General features: G+C 42.2%; 1 protein-coding gene across 1 annotated transcript in view; it reads right to left on the reverse strand.

Moving 5' to 3' along the window:
* CDH13 (cadherin 13) overlaps positions 1 to 19,227 on the reverse strand; it is a 608,253-nt gene that overhangs the window by 189,242 nt on the left and 399,784 nt on the right. The window contains exon 6 of the mRNA XM_065416779.1: positions 14,337 to 14,515. Coding sequence (XP_065272851.1) covers positions 14,337 to 14,515 — 179 coding nt within the window. The remainder of the gene's footprint in view (positions 1 to 14,336; positions 14,516 to 19,227) is intronic.

Consider the following 19,227-nt stretch of genomic DNA (forward strand, 5'->3'; position numbering starts at 1 on the left):
CCTAGCTGACCAGACTTCCTATTCCTTTCCTTTCACACACATCTTGGACTCTATACGGTGCAATAAGAGGTACCTCATCTTGCTCAGCCTAAGAAACATGGCTGGGAACAGGAATCTCTGCAGAGGAAGGGATGGAATCAGTCCTACTCTCAGAACATAGGCTGCATTGGGGCTGATGCACAGAGGCCTACTCTATCCTAGCAGTCAAAATAGCCTGTGTGGCTGAATTCCCCATATAGGAAGGAGATGTGTGGATCCTGTGGAATCTTCCTTTCTTTTGCCCATTCAACCCCTCCCCTGAGGTGAAGCCCTGGGTGGGGCATCCCACATGCAGGGGGTACAAGCCCCCGTTGTAATAACTGGATCTACAAATTCATCCTAATTGTGAGTTCAGCTGTAAAAAGTGAATGGACATTCATAACGTGTCACAATAACCTATAACAAATGCTGATGGGAAAAGGTATGAAAGGGAGACAGAAAGACTGAATTAATCCAAACCAAAAGGCTTACTGATAGAACTCAAGGACTGTGTTGAGGTCATACTTGGTAAACAAAAAAGAATGTATGACTGAAAGTCAATGGACTAAACTTGGTGTGTTGGAAATTAGGCCTAATGGGTGGACAAAGTAATAAGAGGATGGATTATTCCTCCTATCACCCCTCTTTTGGGGTCCTTAAAAAAAGAGACTTGAAGGGGAGTGTGTGCTGACTGAGGGATTCCTGAAGGAGCGGGGGAAGGCCTTCAGTCCTCCACTTTGCTCCAGGGACTTTGTCCTCCACTTGTGAACCTTGAGAGTCATTACATCATTGTGACACCCAGACCTCAGCATAAGAAGGGGGTCTAGTGAGTTAGGCACCCATCATTGCCACACCAGCGGAGACAGCAGCTGGAGATAGGAGAGACCCTACTGTGTCTTCCCTTCTCTTGTGTGTTCCTTTCCACAGCATTTTTCCTCCTGTCCTCTCTCTCTCTGATTTTCATCTGATCCTGAGGTCAACTATACCACATGGCACCAACATGGCAGATGAGATGGCCCATCCAGCTCTTCCCAGCCTGAGAGAGACTGGTAAGGGAGACGGCTCAGGCCAGCCAGATGATGTCCCAGCCTAGGGAAGCAAGCCAAGAGCAACAGCTGCAGAGGCCAAACTGCCTACTGACAGCATCCATACGTGACTGCTCTGGGCCCACGCAGCCCAACCCGACCACCAAAAGAAGAACAAGCCAGCTCAGTAGGGCAGCAGACAGTGAAGGTGAATGGACCTACCTTCTGAACTCCTAAGAAGGAGACCTGCAAGAACACTAGCCAGGATGATGGACCTGATGCCTTACATCCATCTCTTTCTTTTAGACAGTAGATATCTAGTAGATATCAAATATTGGGAACAGACCTGGCCAAACATTTTTTTGGGTGTGTGTGAAAAATGCCGATTCAGTGTCACCAAAACATTTTGTGAATTCATGTCCGTTTTGCTGAATTATTTCAAGTGAAAACAAAAATATGACAAAACCCCCAGAATGCTTTGTTTTGACATTTTCTAAGTGATATGTTTGTTTTTCACTTTAAATGACTTTGAGTTTCAATATTTTCTTTAGTTTTATTTAGAAAAAGCAATAAAATGTGTGTGAAAATGTCCCGAATCTAAAGTTTTCATTTAGATACCGTTGAAATGAAATGTTTCATTTGACACAAAAGATTTGTTTCACTTTTTAATTTGTCAAAAATCTTGAAAAAGAATCCTTTGACCCAAAACATTTTTTAATTGCCAGTAAATCCATTATTCATGCAGCTGTAATGGGAAGCTTTCCAATATTCAGCTGGACCGAGGGGTACTGGAACATTTTTTATAGTGGGGGTGCTGAGAGCCATTGAACCAAACTGTAAATCCTGGATATAATGGAAACCACTTCAAGCCAAGTGGTGTGGCACCCCCAGCATCACTAGTTCCAGCACCTATGGCTGGACCTGCCTAAATGATTCTGCTTCATACTTGGTGTTCATATCCTTCAAATACTTTGTATATAGCTATAATCTTCCCCTCCCCTTTCATGTAACCCCTTAGTTATCATGTAGCCAAGAAATATATGTATGTTTTAGTAGTCTCTTGAAATACTATTGTGGGTACACAGTGGTGGAGAGGAAGCATTTTCTAGGGTTTTGAAGCACAGGGTGGGGTGTCAGGAGATGTGGATTATATTCCTAGCTCTCTCAACAAATTTCCTGTGTGGCCTTTGGTAAAATCACTTAAACCCAGATTCTCAAAGGTATTTAGGCATCTAACTCCAATGGGAGTTAGACCTTTCAGGTCTGGGCCTTAATCTCTCTGTGCCTCGTTTCCCCCTTTGTAAATTGACACTTAATTACCTTAGAAGTGGGCAGTTCTGAGTTTAGTGATGGCATATTTAAGCACATACTTAAATGCTTTCCTGAACTGGTCCCTAAATGAAGCAATACAAAAAAAGGCTGCCATTACAGTGTGTACCAAGAATTCCCAGTCTGTTTGCCATTGTGTTTCTGATAAGAAAATGTATAAGCCCATCCTCATATTGCCAAAGAAACTTGTCTGAGAGTTGTAGAAAAGTAAAGGTGATGTGCCAAAACATAAGGGGTATCATTCAGCTTGGGAATGATAAAGGCTCCCATTGCAGAAATTCTTCATGGGGAAAAAAATACTAATTTGTATAACCATAAGCCGGCAAACCTCTTCCAATCCTTTTATGTTATCATCATCCTTTTTAGTTTCACATACTTCAACAGGTAACTTAATAGTCATTCTGTACATATATAAAAAAAGACTGACATTAATAGGAAGTAAATTTTCTATTCCATTAAAATCTTTGATGGCTGAACAATATAACACACCAGGAGCATCATAAATGGCTGTTCTACCTCAAGGACACTCACTGTTTCTGGACACAGCATACAATATCAAAATCACAAAGCATAATAAATTGCTGAATGGATTCCTTTAAAAGCAACAACAATAACAACAACAACAACATGTAAGATAATTACAGATGAGCAAAATGCAACAGGTGAGCGCAGATATTTGCTTCCTTTTTTAAATTAAAAAGTTCATCTATATCAGGGGTCGGCAACGTTTGGCACGCGGCTCACCAGGGTAAGCACCCTGGCGGGCCAGGCCAGTTTTATTTACCTGCTGACGCGGCAGGTTCGGCCGATCGCGGCCCCCACTGGCCGCGGTTTGCCGTCCCGGGCCAATGAGGATGGCAGGAAGCCGCGGCCAGCACATCGCTCACCCGTGCCGCTTCCCGCCGCCCCCATTGGCCCGGGACGGCGAAACGCGGCCAGTGGGGACCGCGATCGGCCGAACCTGCCGTGTCAGCAGGTAAATAAAACTGGCCCGGCCCGCCAGGGTGCTTATCCTGGCGAGCCGGCGTGCCAAACGTTGCCGACCCCTGATCTACATCAATGCTAGAGCCAAATACTAGACTGTGATAAGCCTGCATTTGTTGGCTCCAATGGAGCGCTGACTGGCCATTGCGAACTTTTATTCGGAGAATCCTTGGATGGCATAGAGGTGTCTTATTGGCTCCTACAAACTACCTCTTGACTGCTGGGGTAGGGAGCAAGACCACGGACAATGAAACATGTAGTGGATGTTTGTCATCCTGCCAGTCCCATGCACCCACTGGCAACTGGTGTAAATGTACATCGGGGACAGGACCGGTGGTTTATTAGCCCCAGTGTCTGTAAAGAAGAAAGTACTCCTTTGTACTCTCATTCCTAACCCCACACATTGCTTGTTTGCAACTAAACATTTGGCCCCTATGGCCTGATTCTCCACTGACTTGAACTTTCTGTAGTTGTTTACCCCTGGGCTAATAGTTGGGAAAAGTGGGTGTCAAATGCTCCCAAATCAGTCTCTCAGACAGAAGGTAGCAAATGCTACCCACTTCATATTCAATTTGCATAAAGGTAAATGACTGCACAAGCATTCAAGGCAATGGAGAGTCAGGCCCCAACTGCCTTAATATTCCACCTACCTTGCATATTCCATTGAATATCACTGAGCTCCAGTAAAACAAAAAGACACTCCACCGGCTGCAGAGCAGCTGGACTTTTTGAGGATTGAGACTAGTACTGGAGAACTCTCAAAAGCCAAGAGTTTAATGGCATCCACAAGACCACTGTCACTGATGTGTTGCTGAAAGATAAAAACCCAGTTATCTGCAAGGCACTGACAGAGAGCTACTCTAAGCATGATAGCAGCTGTCTGTATATTCTGAATAAATGCTGATAGCTGAAATGTATTCTCATTTGGGGCTACAGAAATGCAAGAAATATTAGCTCTGTGGCTTTGCAAACATTAAAAGTCCTCTGTGAAAAGTGGCTATCCTCAATCAATGAATAAGGAGTTTATAATAATCCCACCAAAATTTTCAGTGGCAGATTCATAGAATAAACCAGGTATCTGGCTGCTAAATCCAGTTGCACCCTCTGCTAGTGCATAGAGTCCAGTAGCTAGTTCTGTTACACCAGCAGGCAATAGGATTGGAGAGGCCACAAAGGGCATTGTATTAATTTCAATGGAATAATGGGCCCAAAAAGTCAAAGATGTTAACATGATCCTGTCACTGCACAACATTAAACAGCCAAGCAGGATGTGGGGTTTGGTATCCGGAGACCTCAGTTTGCTTGGTTTAATGGCACACATACTAAAGAAAGAAAATTTATTGGTTGGGATATACACGGGGAAAGGAATCAAAACAAGGCAAGAAGCACTTGAGTGATTATATAGGACAAACTTAATCAAAACCTATCAAAGTCCCTTTTGAGTGAGAGGATATCATTTAGAGTCTTATTTTGTCGAACAGCCTCTCTTGGCGGGGGAAGGAGATCACTCGCTGCAGGTGCCACTCAGTGGTTGGGCAGGGCATGTAAGGTTCTTTTTTTTCCTGGCTCCCCCTGTTGACAGCTGCTCCGGGCCCATGGTGGTCTGCCTCTTCTGTGACTCAGCCCTCTAGCCAGTCACATATTAATGTCCATCCCTTCTGGGCTATACAAAGAATCCAGCAGTTGGTAAATCCTCTAGGTAAAATGAGGGGCTCCTAGGTCTCTATCTTTTTAGATTGATAGATAATGCAGTGTTTTCATTTTAAAAAATGGAGCTTAGGAAATGAGGTCCAGCTGTAATATTTACTATCTTGCAAACAAAATAAAGGGAGAGTGGGACTTTCAAGCGGTAGATAAGATAAAATGATACAATCATTCTAAGTCAGAACTGAATCTAATTCAAGTTATAGCAGGGGTCGGCAACGTTCGGCACGCGGCTCGCCAGGGTAAGCACCCTAGCGGGCCGGGCCAGTTTATTTACCTGCTGACGCGGCAGGTTTGGCCGATCACGGCCCCCACTGGCCGCGGTTTGCCGTCCCGGGCCAATGGGGGCGGCGGGAAGCCGTGGCCAGCACATCCCTCGCCCGCGCCGCTTCCCGCCGCCCCCATTGGCCTGGGACGGCGAACCGCGGCCAGTGGGGGCCGCGATCGGCCAAACCTGCCGCGTCAGCAGGTAAATAAACTGGCCCAGCCCGCTAGGGTGCTTACCCTGGCGAGCCGCGTGCCAAACGTTGCCGACCCCTGAGTTATAGCTTTCCCTAAAATCATTGTAAATATGAATATTCTAGAGTATAATACAAAGATCAAGTGTGAAATACATTTGCTGAAAACAGTAATTTTTTTCATTAAAAATGCGAGCATGATGTCAGTTCAACATTTAGAACGAGAAAGTAAGAAGTCTATTGACTGCTTAAAGATGCATATTGCCAAAAAAGAAAGAGAAGAATATAGAGGGTAGTGTCCACTCGCAAATGTTGTCAATAAAATAAAGCAAAAGCTTTGTATTATGTACTGTTGCCCTTTAGAATGGCAAAGTATTATCGACGAAGAATAATGTGATTCACTGTCAGAAAAAGAGCTGGCTGAATATTTCAAAAGCCATGCATGCCAACATTTGTCCAAATGGCTAGTCCTTCCAAGCAGGCTTACACATCTTGGTACTGTAGAATATGCAAGAACGTTTGGTTTGCATGACTCCTTGGGGAATAGCTTCTCTGAGTATGAATGTCCACCAACACATGCATTAGCAAGAGTATTCACTAGTTAGCCATCGTTCATCCTTCTCTTGTTTCAAATGTTTCAGTCATGCAATCGGTAAGAAGAAACAATATTAGGTGACTTGGTGATTGATCCCACTTCACAAAAAGTCAAAGTGAACAGCAACTCAGTGGGCCGGAGTAACCTCATATTTATGCCACCTTAAGGCATAAATCCTTTAGCTCGCAGGTATCAGGTACAGAATGAGGGACCAGGGTGCCGGGATACACAGCAGATGCAACCTCAATGATAGTGGAGGAGTGGGCAATAATAAGTCAGCACAGTTGACAATGTGGGGGACACTTGTTGGAAATATGTAGTGGCTAGCCAGGGTGCCCTGGGGGTGAATTTCCAGAGTACAAGAAACTTAACTTTGCTGGACTTGGCCCAGTGTCATATATCTGCATTGATTTTCTTTACAGATGAATCCTTTAAATATATAGTATAACATAACATAACATAACATAACATAACATAACATAACATAACATAACATAACATAACATAACATAACACCTATCTTTAAAAAGGGGAACAAAGAGGACCCAGGGAATAATAGACCAGTCAGCTTAACTTTGATACCTGGACAGATACTGGAACAAATGATTATACAAGGAATTTGTAAGCTCCTGAAAGCTAACAGGGTTATAAGGAATAGCCAGCATGGATTTGTCAAATACAAATCATGCCAAACCAACCTAATTTCCTTATTTTGACAGGGTTACTGGCTTAGTAGATGCTGGGGGGAGGGGAACTAGAAGTGATGTATCTTTTGATATACTCCCACATGACATTCTCATAAGTAAACTAGGGAAATGTGCTCTAGATGAAATTACTATATGGTGGGTGCACAACTGGTTGAAAGACCGCACTCATAGAGTAGTTATCAATTGTTGGTTGTCAAACTGGGAGGGTCTATCTAGCAGGGTCCTGCAAGAGTCAGTCCTGGGTCTGGTACTATTCAATATTTTCATCAATGACTTGGATAATGGAGTGGAGCGTACACTTATAAAATCTGCAGATGACACGAAGCTGGGTGGGGTTGCAAACACTTTGGGGAGACAGGATTCGAATTCAAAACAACCTTGACAAATTAGAGAATTGGTCCGAAATCAACAAGATGAAATTCAATATAAATAAGTGCAAAGTGCTACATGGATGAAGGGGAAAAAATCAAGTGTGCAACTACAAAATGGGAAATAAATGATTAGATGGTAGTACTGTGGAAAGGAATCTGGAGTGTATTGAGGATCAGAAATTTATTATGAGTCAACGAGATGCAGTTGCAAAAAGCCTAATATAATTCTGGGGTGTATTAGCAGGAGTATCATATATAAAATATAGGAAGTAATTGTCCTGCTCCAATTAGTACTGGTGAGGTCTCAGATGGAGTTCTGTATCCAGTTCTGAGTGCCACATTTTAAGAACGATATGGACAAAATTGGAGTCCAGAGGACAGCACCAAAAATGATAAAAGTTTAGAAAACCTGACTAAGAGCAAAGGCTAAAACATCTGCGTATATTAAGTCTTGAGAAAAGATAGCAGTCTTCGAATATGTTTAAGGGCTCTTATAAAGAGTATGGGGTTAATTGTACTCCATGTCCCCTGAAGGTAGGACAAGAAGTAATGGGCTTAATCTACAGCCACGGAGATTTCAGTTAGATATTAGGGAAAACTTTCTAACTATATGGGTAGCTAAGTTCTGGAATAAGAATAAGCTTCCTAGGGAGATGGTGGAATCCCCATCATTGGAGGTTTTTAAGAACAGATTGGACAAACACCTGTCAGGGATGTTCTCAGTTTACTTGGTCCTACCTTAGCACAGGACCTGGATTTGATGACCTCTCGAGGTCCCTCCCAGCCCTACATTTTTATGATTCAATATACTACAGCATTTTGTAGATATTTCAAACTATTTTTAACTATATTGCAAATTAAGTGCAGCAGTTCCTAGCAGGAACGAAAAGCAAATTATTTATTCATCAAACCATATTAGGAGTAGAGTGAACAGCATTTTACATGGATAGAGGTAGCACTAGCTTCTATATACCCCTCAATTCACACAAGAATTGATATTTTCCTCCACAACGCTGATTCTGTAACACTTGCAAAAGAGCACAGTGGGTAATGGATAAAAATGATTAGTGCTTTATCAAAGAGGTTTAAGAGAACTTGATTCTATGAAAGTACAGCTGCCTTTTCTAGTATTCACATGAGAAGCATTATTTCTTGCTCACTGCAGTCACTTTGAAATGGATTTTTTGTCCCCTAAAATACAAAACTTCAGGCCATTTACACAACATCGAATTTTTACTTTTTTTTTGATAGGTGAAATTCTGCTATGTTCTATTTTGGGTCATTTAGACCGCACACTTTGGTATAGGGCATCTTTCTGCTCTGAATCTATGAATCAAAATGTATTCTCCAGTGGATGTTTGGAGGTATAATTTGCCCCCTTACGCTCTTCAATCTTCATCTCTGACACACTCAAGGATGCTCAAGTCCCATAAGAAAAAAAATGAACATACATCTTCAAAAATATGTCCTTACATGCCTTCTTAAAATGAAAATGGATGTTCTTCCATAAATTATTAGAGTTTGCAGCAAACTCTGAGGAACATACACTTTTGGAAACAATTTGGAAACTGAAAAATACATAAATAATATAAATGTTGATAGATTTGGGGCATAATCATTTTTGAAATTGCTGAACACTTCCTCTGAGGTGCTAAGCACCTTCAACTCCCATCCCCAGAAGTGAAAATACTCAGCAGGTTGCCAGATTGGGCCTTTCAGCTTACTGTATATGCCATATATTTCCTGTAAACTGAAGAAAATAACTTTTTCTATCATTATATTTTGCATGTGGCCATGTGTTATAGAAACAGGTCCAAGCTGATACCTTGGGCCTAGACCAGTGGTTCTCAAACTAGGGCCGCCGCTTGTGCAGGGAAAGCCCCTGGCTGGCCGGGCCGGTTTGTTTACCTGCCGCATTGCAGGTTCAGCTGATTGTGGCTCCCACTGGCCACAGTTCGCCGCCCCAGGACAATGGGGGCGGCGGGAAGGGTGGCCAGCATGTGTCTCGGCCCGCGCCGCTTCCTACAGCCCCCATTGGCCTGGAGCAGTGAACCACGGCCAGTGGGAGCCGCAATCGGCTGAACCTGCGGATGTGGCAGGTAAACAAACCGGCCCGGCCCGCCAGGGCCTTTCCCTGAATAAGCGGTGGCCCTAGTTTGAGAACCACTGGTCTAGACACCCCTAATTTGCTTTGAACTTTGCAGTTAAAATTACACTGAAGTTCATATTACAGGTGAGTGAATAGCTGATTTTTTTTTTCAGCTCAGAGGTCAAACCAAAAAATCTGAAAATATTTTTTTATTGTCACCCAGAAATGGAAAATTATTTTTTTCTCGCCATAAAAAAAAATGCATTGAACTCATCATTTTTTTCAACCAAAAATGAAGCAAAAATGTTTTGTTTAGTTTTTGAGAGCTTATCTTTGTTTTTTAATAAATCTAACTACATTTCTAACCGAAACATCGTTTACAAATGAAAAGTTAAAATGTTTCATTTCAAAAATGTCAGAATGAAACATTTTGACTTTTTAAAAAATCCTTTGCGGGAGAGGTTGGGGACATGAATCTATTGGCGTGAATTTGACGTGAATTCACAAACAGATTTGGCTGATCTGAAACTGTGTTTTTTGGCAAATAAATTATTTCTCAAAAAAAATTGCCCAGCTCTAGTACATATCCAGGCCTGAACTTAGTGGCTGGGGTGTTATATTGCTATATTCTAACCCCCCCTCCAATGCAAAATAGAAAAAAATTACCTGACAAACAGTATTTAGGCAAACTAGGCAGGAGCCCAGTCCAACTCCCACTGAAGTCAATGGGAAAAAATTCCCATCAAGTACTAGAGGAGTTTGATCTGGCCCTAAATACTGGCATATGATACTGTTTAATACAGGGGTTCTCAAACTGGGGGTCAGGACCCCTCTGGGGGTTGTGAGGTTATTACCTGGGGGGTCGCGATCTGTCAGCCTCCACCCCAAACCCCGCTTTGCCTCCAGCATTTATAATGGTGTTAAATATATTTAAAAGTGTTTTTAATTTATAAGGGGGGTTGCACTCAGACACTTGCTATGTGAAAGGGATCACCAGTACAAAAGTTTGAGAATCACTGGTTTAATACTACAATATTTAGTTACTACTATGTCATATTTTCAATCTTTTCTGAAGATTGAGACTGAGATCATAGATGTAGACTTCCTCTCTATCCGGGGGAAGGGGTGCTCAAACCCCCTCCGCCCCAGACCCACCACCACTCCATCCCTTCCTCCAAGCCCCACCCTGCCTCTTCCCCCCCCCCATTCCATCCCTTCCCCCAAGCCCCATCCCCCTTGCCTCTTCCTGCCCCTGCTCCACCCTGCTCCGCCTCCTCCCCCTCGCCCACCCCATCCCCACCCACCCCCTGCCTCCCAGTGCATCCTGCATGCCATGGAACAGCTGTGGGGAGGCGTTGTGAGGAGGAAGAGCTTGGCTGCCCTCAGGTGCTAAGCACCCGCTAATTTTTGTTCCATGGGTGCTCAGCCCTGGAACACTCACAGAGTCGGCACCTTTGTAGCCAGACTGGTGTTCTAAAAGCAGACAGGTAATGCAGGAAACCTAGGCTCGCAGTGGCTTCAGATCTCCTTTCCCTTCAGGTAGCAGAGGAAGGGAACACTGTGGCTACTGCACACTTGACAACCATAATCTGACTGCTCAAATTCTTCCTGATAACTGATCCCAGAATTGCTCATCTTCAGAAGAGAACACTTAATGTTCCTTCTGACCTTTCTTTGTTCACAGTCTCATATAAGGGCAGGTTTTCCAGTTGTAAGATATTTAAAGGCAGTCCAAGGAATCAAGATTCTGAAGGTTCTTAGGAATTTATCTTAACTGCTCTTCATTTAGAGGCAAGTGTGATTGGACATAAAAAAACTGCTCAGTTGAGTGGGAGGAGCAGATGGTAGGTTGAGGCTCACAAAAAGCAAGTTACATATATTTTTTCCATCACATAAATGTCCCTTTAAATATTTCTTTTACTTCCTAGAGAGTTACCAGATATAACCCCAACATTTGTCTTTGCATTAGGAACAACCAAACCTTCACCCAGGTGTGTTTACTCATGTATAAAGTCTGAGTTACCTAGCTCTGATGATTTTGGTTGGTTGGGGGTTAGTACCTGGATCTTGAATTTCTGCATAGAAATGACTCCCAGAGCTGTCTCACAGCAGCTCCTCTTAAAATATAAAAGCATGAAAAAATAATATGGGTTGCTGCTTATGTTCAAAAGGGAAATCAAAAACTGCCAGATGCCTTGTACCTCTCCATCTCAATATCTCCCCTTGGGCAATATTTGCAGCTTCCCTATGATACACAAACATGAAAGAAACTAAACTTGAAATAAAAAAAATAGCAATTTACATTCTGTCAATTTAGCTCAAGTCAAGAGGCAGGCTTCACATAAGCATCTGCATCTACTCAATGACTAAAATTAATAAAAGAGCTAGAAAACATGGACTAACTGTGATCATCACTTTAACACAGTTGCTTTAAAAGCATTTATATCAACTTCCAGTGCATTCACAGTTGAATAATGAGAGCCCGAATTTTTTGTCCTTCCATGTTTAGCCTACCTGATATGTTTAACCTTAAACTCAGCCACAGTTTCCTCAGTTGCTTTCATTGTTATTCAGTGAACGTACACAGAACAACTAAGGATAATACCAGTTTGATTGGCAATTGTTTTTGTGTTTCAAGAGAAAATATACAGTAATAAAAAAGGACTAGTACATGAGACAGACTGGGCTGACTGCAACTAGGGCTCACGTGAAGCTGCTGGAATTTTGGTGGTCAGAAACAGCTGGATCAATTTGTATGGTTTCATGGCTCACCTGAAGCTTGGAGGACTCTGTGTCAGTTTCAACAAGAAGCTTCCCCACAGGACTTCCTTCTGTAAATTCTGGGGGTATCTTCTGAGACTACATCATATAGTCACTTGAAAACCCTGCCCCTCAGCACCCATAATCTTTGGAGAGGGGCTGGCTCAATTTCCTCTCCCTCATATCTTCAATGGGGGGGATCTTTGACCCATTCTTCACAACTAAAATGACCAGATGTCCCGGTTTTATAGGGACAGTCCCGATATTCACAATCTGGTCACCCTATTCACAACTGGCATCCACATAAGGGCAGCAAATAGGACTGCTTCCTGCCATCCCTCTCCAGCATCCTGGAAGACTTCCTGGGAGCAAGATGCATGTGCATGCCTCATCATTAAGCAGCAGTGGGACTGAGATATGCTACTTCAGTCTCACCCTGCCGCTGCTAATACCCCAGTCTGGAGCCTGAGACACCCCAAGACAGTATTGTGATGAGAGATAGGAATTCCTTTTACTGTGACTTGACATTATAGAAGGGGAAGCATTGGCATAACCGTGCCCACTTATAATTATTTGTATTATGATAGTGCCTAAAGGCCACCAGCACTCAGGATGGGGTCTCCACTGTGTCAGGAGCTGTATAAACACACAGAAAGATAGTACCTCTCCCGAAGCTAATTTTCCAGGGCTATTACAAGCCTCTGCCTCTGAATGAGATTGCAGACAGACTCCCAAGTTCCTCTGATGAAGTGAATCCAGGCTATGGGGAGGCAGCAGGCCTGCTTGTTGGTCCCTAGAAGATGCTGGATATGAGCAGCAGAACTGCTGGCTGACTACAAAAGTGCCAGGTGGCATGATGGGTAAGTGGGATAGTTAACTGCCAGGAAGACTCTGGAAGGAAAGGCAAGATTGCAGGCCACTGTGTCGCCCCAAAAGACACATGAAGGCAAGTCAGTGGGGGTCAGAGCCTACGAGAGAGGGAGAGCCTGGTATGGTAGAAATGGAAGGGACCCGGGCTAGCCCATATTCTCAGCTAAAAGTTAATTATAAACACACGTGAGCTCAGGTAACACTGGGTTTCAGTGCTAAAGGTCTGCATAGTTCCAATTATAGCTTTATAATGGTTTCAACACACGCAGCAGCAACAAAAATCACTTTTGCAATTTTGGCGAGATTGGATGATGCCACCCTACTTTCCACACAAAGGTATCAAATCAGCAGTTAATAGGAAATCATGGGGAGCTCAAGTCTTGCTTTCAGCATACACTGTGCAATAGCAATAACAGTTCAATCTTAGACAGATTTCTTGTATGTAAATAGCATCATTATTTCATGTATTACCACTGACCTTTGGCGCATACTAGGCAAGGTAGGGTTGTTCATCACCTTCCATTGATTTTTCAATTTCCAGTAAATTGGTTTTATCTTGAGGTTGTTTACGTATTAGGAATAAAAAATGCAGAAGCCTGACTTCAGAAAACAATAACAAGGTTTTGAACTGGAGACCCTGTGGTTAAAAAGGAACCTTTTGCAGATATTAACATTTGGTTCTGTGGACAAAGGATTCTGCTCTCAGCTATACCAGTATAAATGGATTGTCAGTTGAGATACTCCAGATACACACTGATGTATCTGTCAGAAGAATTTGGGCTTTCACAATATTAAATGTCAGTTACACATTCCAAAATAAATATATATTGCTGAATTGCTCTCCTTTACCAACAAACGTACAGACAGTCTGGCTCTTTAACATTCATTCTGGCTTGCAGGAAGGGACTGATTTTTGTTTTTTGATTATAAGAACTAAGTATTACTCAATGAAATTTGTCCCACAGGCTAGGAAATTCTCTTTAAGACCAGAGGGTATTTAAAGAGCCAGAATAACACCCAGCACAATTTCATAAAAGGTCAGATAGGAAATCACGTCTGCCTTTTGTTCCAAACCAGCAGACAGCTACTGTTTCAAGTTCTAAAAGTGTATTAATTTCTGTGATTTTATGTCCAGTGTTATGCAATGAAAAATTCTACTGCATCCAATGCCAAATGCATTGTCTATCAACTCTGGTACCAGATTCGTAAATGATGAGCATGGTATACAAACTCTGATACAGACATCAAATAGAAAGCTCTACAATATAGAGCTTTGTTGAGCAAATTTCAACATCTGAACATTTCTGAGCCTCTGTTCATATAACACAAAAATACTATCAAGAAGTATGCTCAGATGCTATGTTGAAGAGGCCCACATGAATGGAAGGACAGTACATATATTTAGATAGATAAATTATTCACTTACCTCACGGTCCAACAATGCAGGTGATACCACTGTGACAATGTCTCCTTTCTCTGGATCAATGAAGAACATATTTGGAGATGGTTTGTCAGGAGTCTGCTTAAGGATATTATACCTCAAAAGAGCATTGTCTGTAGCAGGGTCATCAGCGTCAAAGGCCATCATGCGCATCACAGTGCTTCCTAAAGAGAAGGTAGACAAACAATATAACATGGTTACCAATATAGACTATTATCAGAGGGGTAGCCATGTTAGTCTGGATCTGTAAAAAGCAACAGAGAGTTCTGTGGCACCTTTAAGACTAACAGATGTATTGGAGCATAAACTTTCGTGGGTGAATATAGACTATGTGACAAGAATGCATAAAGCTCCTCTGGTTCCCTGTATGAGCATCACTAGGCTGTAATCCAACATCAGCTCAGGAAAACCAATAAAGAATTTCACCTGCTATTTAGTCTGTCAGTTTACTTTTCCTCAGGCTACCGATTTCTAGGTTGGTAACAACAGGCACATGTGTCTACCCTGCAGCAGACAAATGTATCTAAACCAAACATGGCATCTTCCCCATGTGGCTTTCATGGGTGGTCACACCCACATGCTTGCATATAACCACTTTTTTCATTTTCACACCATGAAAATAAAGAAATTAAAGAGTCTAGGATGTCTTCCAGCTAATAACAGATGAAAGAAAAATAGGAAAATGAAAAATGCAATACTTAAAATGAGAGAAGGGTTTCAAAACTCTTTAGTACACAGGCTTCTGAGCGTATCAGAACTATTTGTGAATTTGACATGAATTTGCTGAATAATCCAACCCCACCTCTCAATTTTTTACATTGCAGTGATTAGGGCACTATTCTGAACTATTCTGGGGTGAGGTTCTCGCAATCTCTCCTTTTGAAGCTGTTCTGCTGCTGTCCACAACGACTCCAAGTACAAATCCCTACTCCAAACCAGGCAGATTGGGGGCTTGAACCCAGGTGTCTTAGATCCCTAGTGAGTGTTCTACCTACAAGGGGCCACCACCTCCTCCTGGTGTTCTAGGAATGGTCTTTCCTTTGGTTTTAATAAATACAAGCAGTTCAAAATACCTAAAATAGAACAAAACATTTTATTTCGGGTCAAACTAAATGTCTGACCCAAAACTTTTTTTGTTTCAATTTTTGGGTTTTACCAAGTAAACTGGAAAGTTTTCATTTTGGGTCAATCCAAAATGACATATTTTCTTTCAATATTTTGATTCAGCCAACAAATGGGAAAAAATCAATTATTTGCACTGTAGGCACATATAGTGATGTTCTGCAAATCATGTTCTTGCTTTTGGACCAACAACTGGAGAAGCCTAATCTCAGAAGTCTTTCTCAGTCCCATTGCTCCTTAATGATGAGATATGCACATGTATCTCACTCCCAAGAAGAGTCTTCCAGGATGCTGGAGAGCGATGGGCAGGAAGCTGTCCTGTTTCCTGCTCTTGTGTGGATGCCAGTTGTAAAGAATGGGCCAGTGGTTTCCCACTGATGATTTGAAGGAGGGGAAATTATGTCAGCCTCTCTCCAAAGATTATGGGTGCTAAGGGGCAGGCTTTGCAAGTGACTATATGATGTAGTCTCAGAAGATACCCTCAGAATTTACAGAACAGGGTAATCCTTTCCCAAAAGATTCCCTGGTTCCTAATAAACCGAAATCCCTCCTCCCATCACCATTGTCTCATCCATGCATTGAGACTCTGCAGTTCTGCCTGTCTAATTGGTCCTGTACATGGAAGGAGAAGCATTATGGAGAATGCTACCACTGAGGTCCTGGATTTAATCTCTTACCTAGCAGTGTCAATTTGGCCTCCAGGACCTCTCTCCTGCCTTTCTCTATGTCACTGGTACCCACATGTACCACCAACACTGGTTCCTTCCCACTACTGCAACCTTTGCATGCAGCAGGCAATTTACCCTGTGGTTCTCCCGGGCATCGAAAACCCAACCACTAATAATCAAATCCCCCTATTACATTTTGCAATACTGGGAAACATAGCAAGGCATCAAGGGATAAGTTTCTTCTCTCAGAGCTGTCTGACCTTTAATCACTGGTGAACAAAACCAACATGCTGTCAGATCTCTGTTATATTTCTCAAGGGGGGTAACTGCCTGAAGTGGCAATGAAGCAAAACCTTGGAGAGGTCATTTTCAAGGTCACTACAACAAAAGGCTCCGCTTTGTGCTCTGAGAAATACAACAAAAGAAAAGGGGGAGAAAAAAGCACATTTGACTAAGAGAGTTGTAGTGCTTGTTTCACAGTGTGCTATAATGTTGTTACATCCACCCATAAATGCAGTAGCCTTTGTACTTTCTGTTTGATTTCTAAGGGCTTGTCTACATGGGGAGTTATTCTGGAATAGCTAATCCTGATTAACTCCATTTGTGGCACTCTTAGAATGGAATAAAATTGCCTGATTTAGGTTAATCCACTTGGGATGTCGATTAAGGTAGGTTAGAATAACAGCATCCACAGAAGGAGTTAATCAGGAATAGTTAATCTGCTTTGAATTTACACCCTAGTCTGGATTCATTTTCATGGGTAGAATCAAGGCTTGTTCACATGGAGGTTTAGTGTGCAGCAAGCCAGGGTGTACATCTCAAGCTCACAAGCCTGCTGCATGCTTACAGGCCGCATGGACCCTGCTACTGCACACTAAAAGTTTGTAGTGTTCTTTGATCTACTGCTATTTCAAACAGCAGCACATCAAAGCAAACTGAGCAACTTTTGGGATGCGATAGCAGAATCCAAATGGTTACTTAGTGTGTGGCAGACTAGTGAGCTGTACATTCACACCCTAGCTTGATGTGCATTAAGTCTCCAGGTAGTCAATCCCTCATCAAATCATAGAAATACAAGGCTGGAAGGGACCTCAATATTTTCAGTCAGAGTGGCATGAAACTCGTGTGATACTAAGGGCATGTCTACATTACCCACTGGATTAATTCATCGTGTCTAATCTAGACATGATAAATCAACCGCCGAGCACTCTCCCATTGACTGGTACTCCACCAGGGCGAAAGGCGCAGGCAGAGTCGACAGGAGAACGTCAGCCGTCGACTTACCGCAGTGAAGACACCGCGGTAAGTAAATCTAAGTATGTCGACTTCAGCTATGTTATTCACATGGCTGAAGTTGCGTAACTTAGATCGATTCCCCCGCCCCGTGTAGACCAGGCCCTAAGGAGTGATGGTACTCTAACCCTTTTTGTGAATACTGCTGTTTGCTACGCATGATCTTGAAAGGCATGGATAGAAACAATATATTGTGAAGTAATTTCCACTGTGCAAATGTTACTAATTCCAAATGGTAGCATTTTGCAGTCACTTTGTATAGGTGTGGATGCTTAATATAGGTGGAGAAGCAGGTCCATTTTTTTCTGTCTTAGTTATTTCTAAGGTGTCCATGCCTCACAAGTTACTTCACCTCTATGAGTCTCTGTAACCAAAGAGAAAATAAACGTAAACAGATGCGGTTTTCTGAGGTACAATAATACACTGCTATCCCTATATAACGCCACCCGATATAACACACATTCGGATATAACGCGGTAAAGCAGTGCTCCGGGGGGAGGGGGGGGACTGCGCACTCCGGTGGATCAAAGCAAGTTTGATATAACGTGGTTTCACCTATAACTCGGTAAGATTTTTGGGCTCCTGAGGACAGCGTTATATCAAGGTAGAGGTGTATCTCATACTGCTTGTATGTCATTACAAATCATCAGTGCCTGTACATTGTTGTGATACCTGTCACTTGTTCATACATATACACACACGCAGAATAGCAACTCTTTAGATCCAAGATCACCTGATACCCTCTGTCAGAGGAGCTGTGGAATCCCACTGCACAAAGGGAAGAGTAGCTCTTTCAATGGGACCAATCTGAGTGTTACAAAGGCTTGTCTATCCCAACTAAAAATGGCCTGTGTTCAAATATATACCAAAACTAACATGAAAGCTCACTGCTGCACATTTCACACGTGCACACTAACAGCACAGTAGTAACTAGTATATATTCAAAGCCATTTTTTAAAATGAAATCTAAATGTTTTACAAAAGTAGCGGGCAAGTGGTTGCATTTCCTTCCTCCAACAACACTGCTGCTTTAAATTAAGAGTTAAACACAGTCACTGTTCTATATTTGTACTTTATAATAAATTAAAGATTGGACCCAAGTCAAAAAGATCAAATTCAGATCTGCATTTCCTAAAGATGCAAAGATGTGAAGATCAATGGTTCTGGTTTGGGCACACATACTGCTGCTAGTATTTCAAAAGGATCTATAGCGTAGACTTCAGTGCCAACAAATTTAATTTAAGATGCATACATCTTTGGCATTACTCCTTCATCATAAAGTTTTATTCTTCATAAAAGATTCATTTCCCCAGACTCATAAACTGACTACTTCTAATTCAGTGTCATTTTATAAATACTTCCATTCCTGGCATCAATCAAATGCAGCTGGCTTCCAAACCACAAAACAACAGCTTGCAACATTATCATGTTAAACAATATATATTAACTTATCAAGCTGAGGAACAAATGTCTGCAAAATCAGCAACTTTATAGTTCTGCCGGTGATTTGGAGATATTCCCGTTAGGTTCTCTTCCTCAGCAAAGGTATAGGAGTTGCCATGCTATAGTTCAATGTTTGTTCCACCTTCTGGACAGTTTTGTTATTGTTATAATCACTGGAAACCTCTACTTGCACCTCCCAGAGTTGCTCATTGATTAGATACATATTTCACCAGCCAATCATTGCTCCAAAGACTGTAGCTATCAATCTGCTGATTGTTGATTTGGCCTACAATTTGCTTTAGAAATATTAGTGAATAACTTCCCTGAGACACCAGAAAGCAAAACACAAT

The sequence above is a fragment of the Emys orbicularis genome, chromosome 14 (genome assembly GCF_028017835.1).
Source record: "Emys orbicularis isolate rEmyOrb1 chromosome 14, rEmyOrb1.hap1, whole genome shotgun sequence".
In the NCBI taxonomy this organism is placed as follows: domain Eukaryota; kingdom Metazoa; phylum Chordata; order Testudines; family Emydidae; genus Emys; species Emys orbicularis.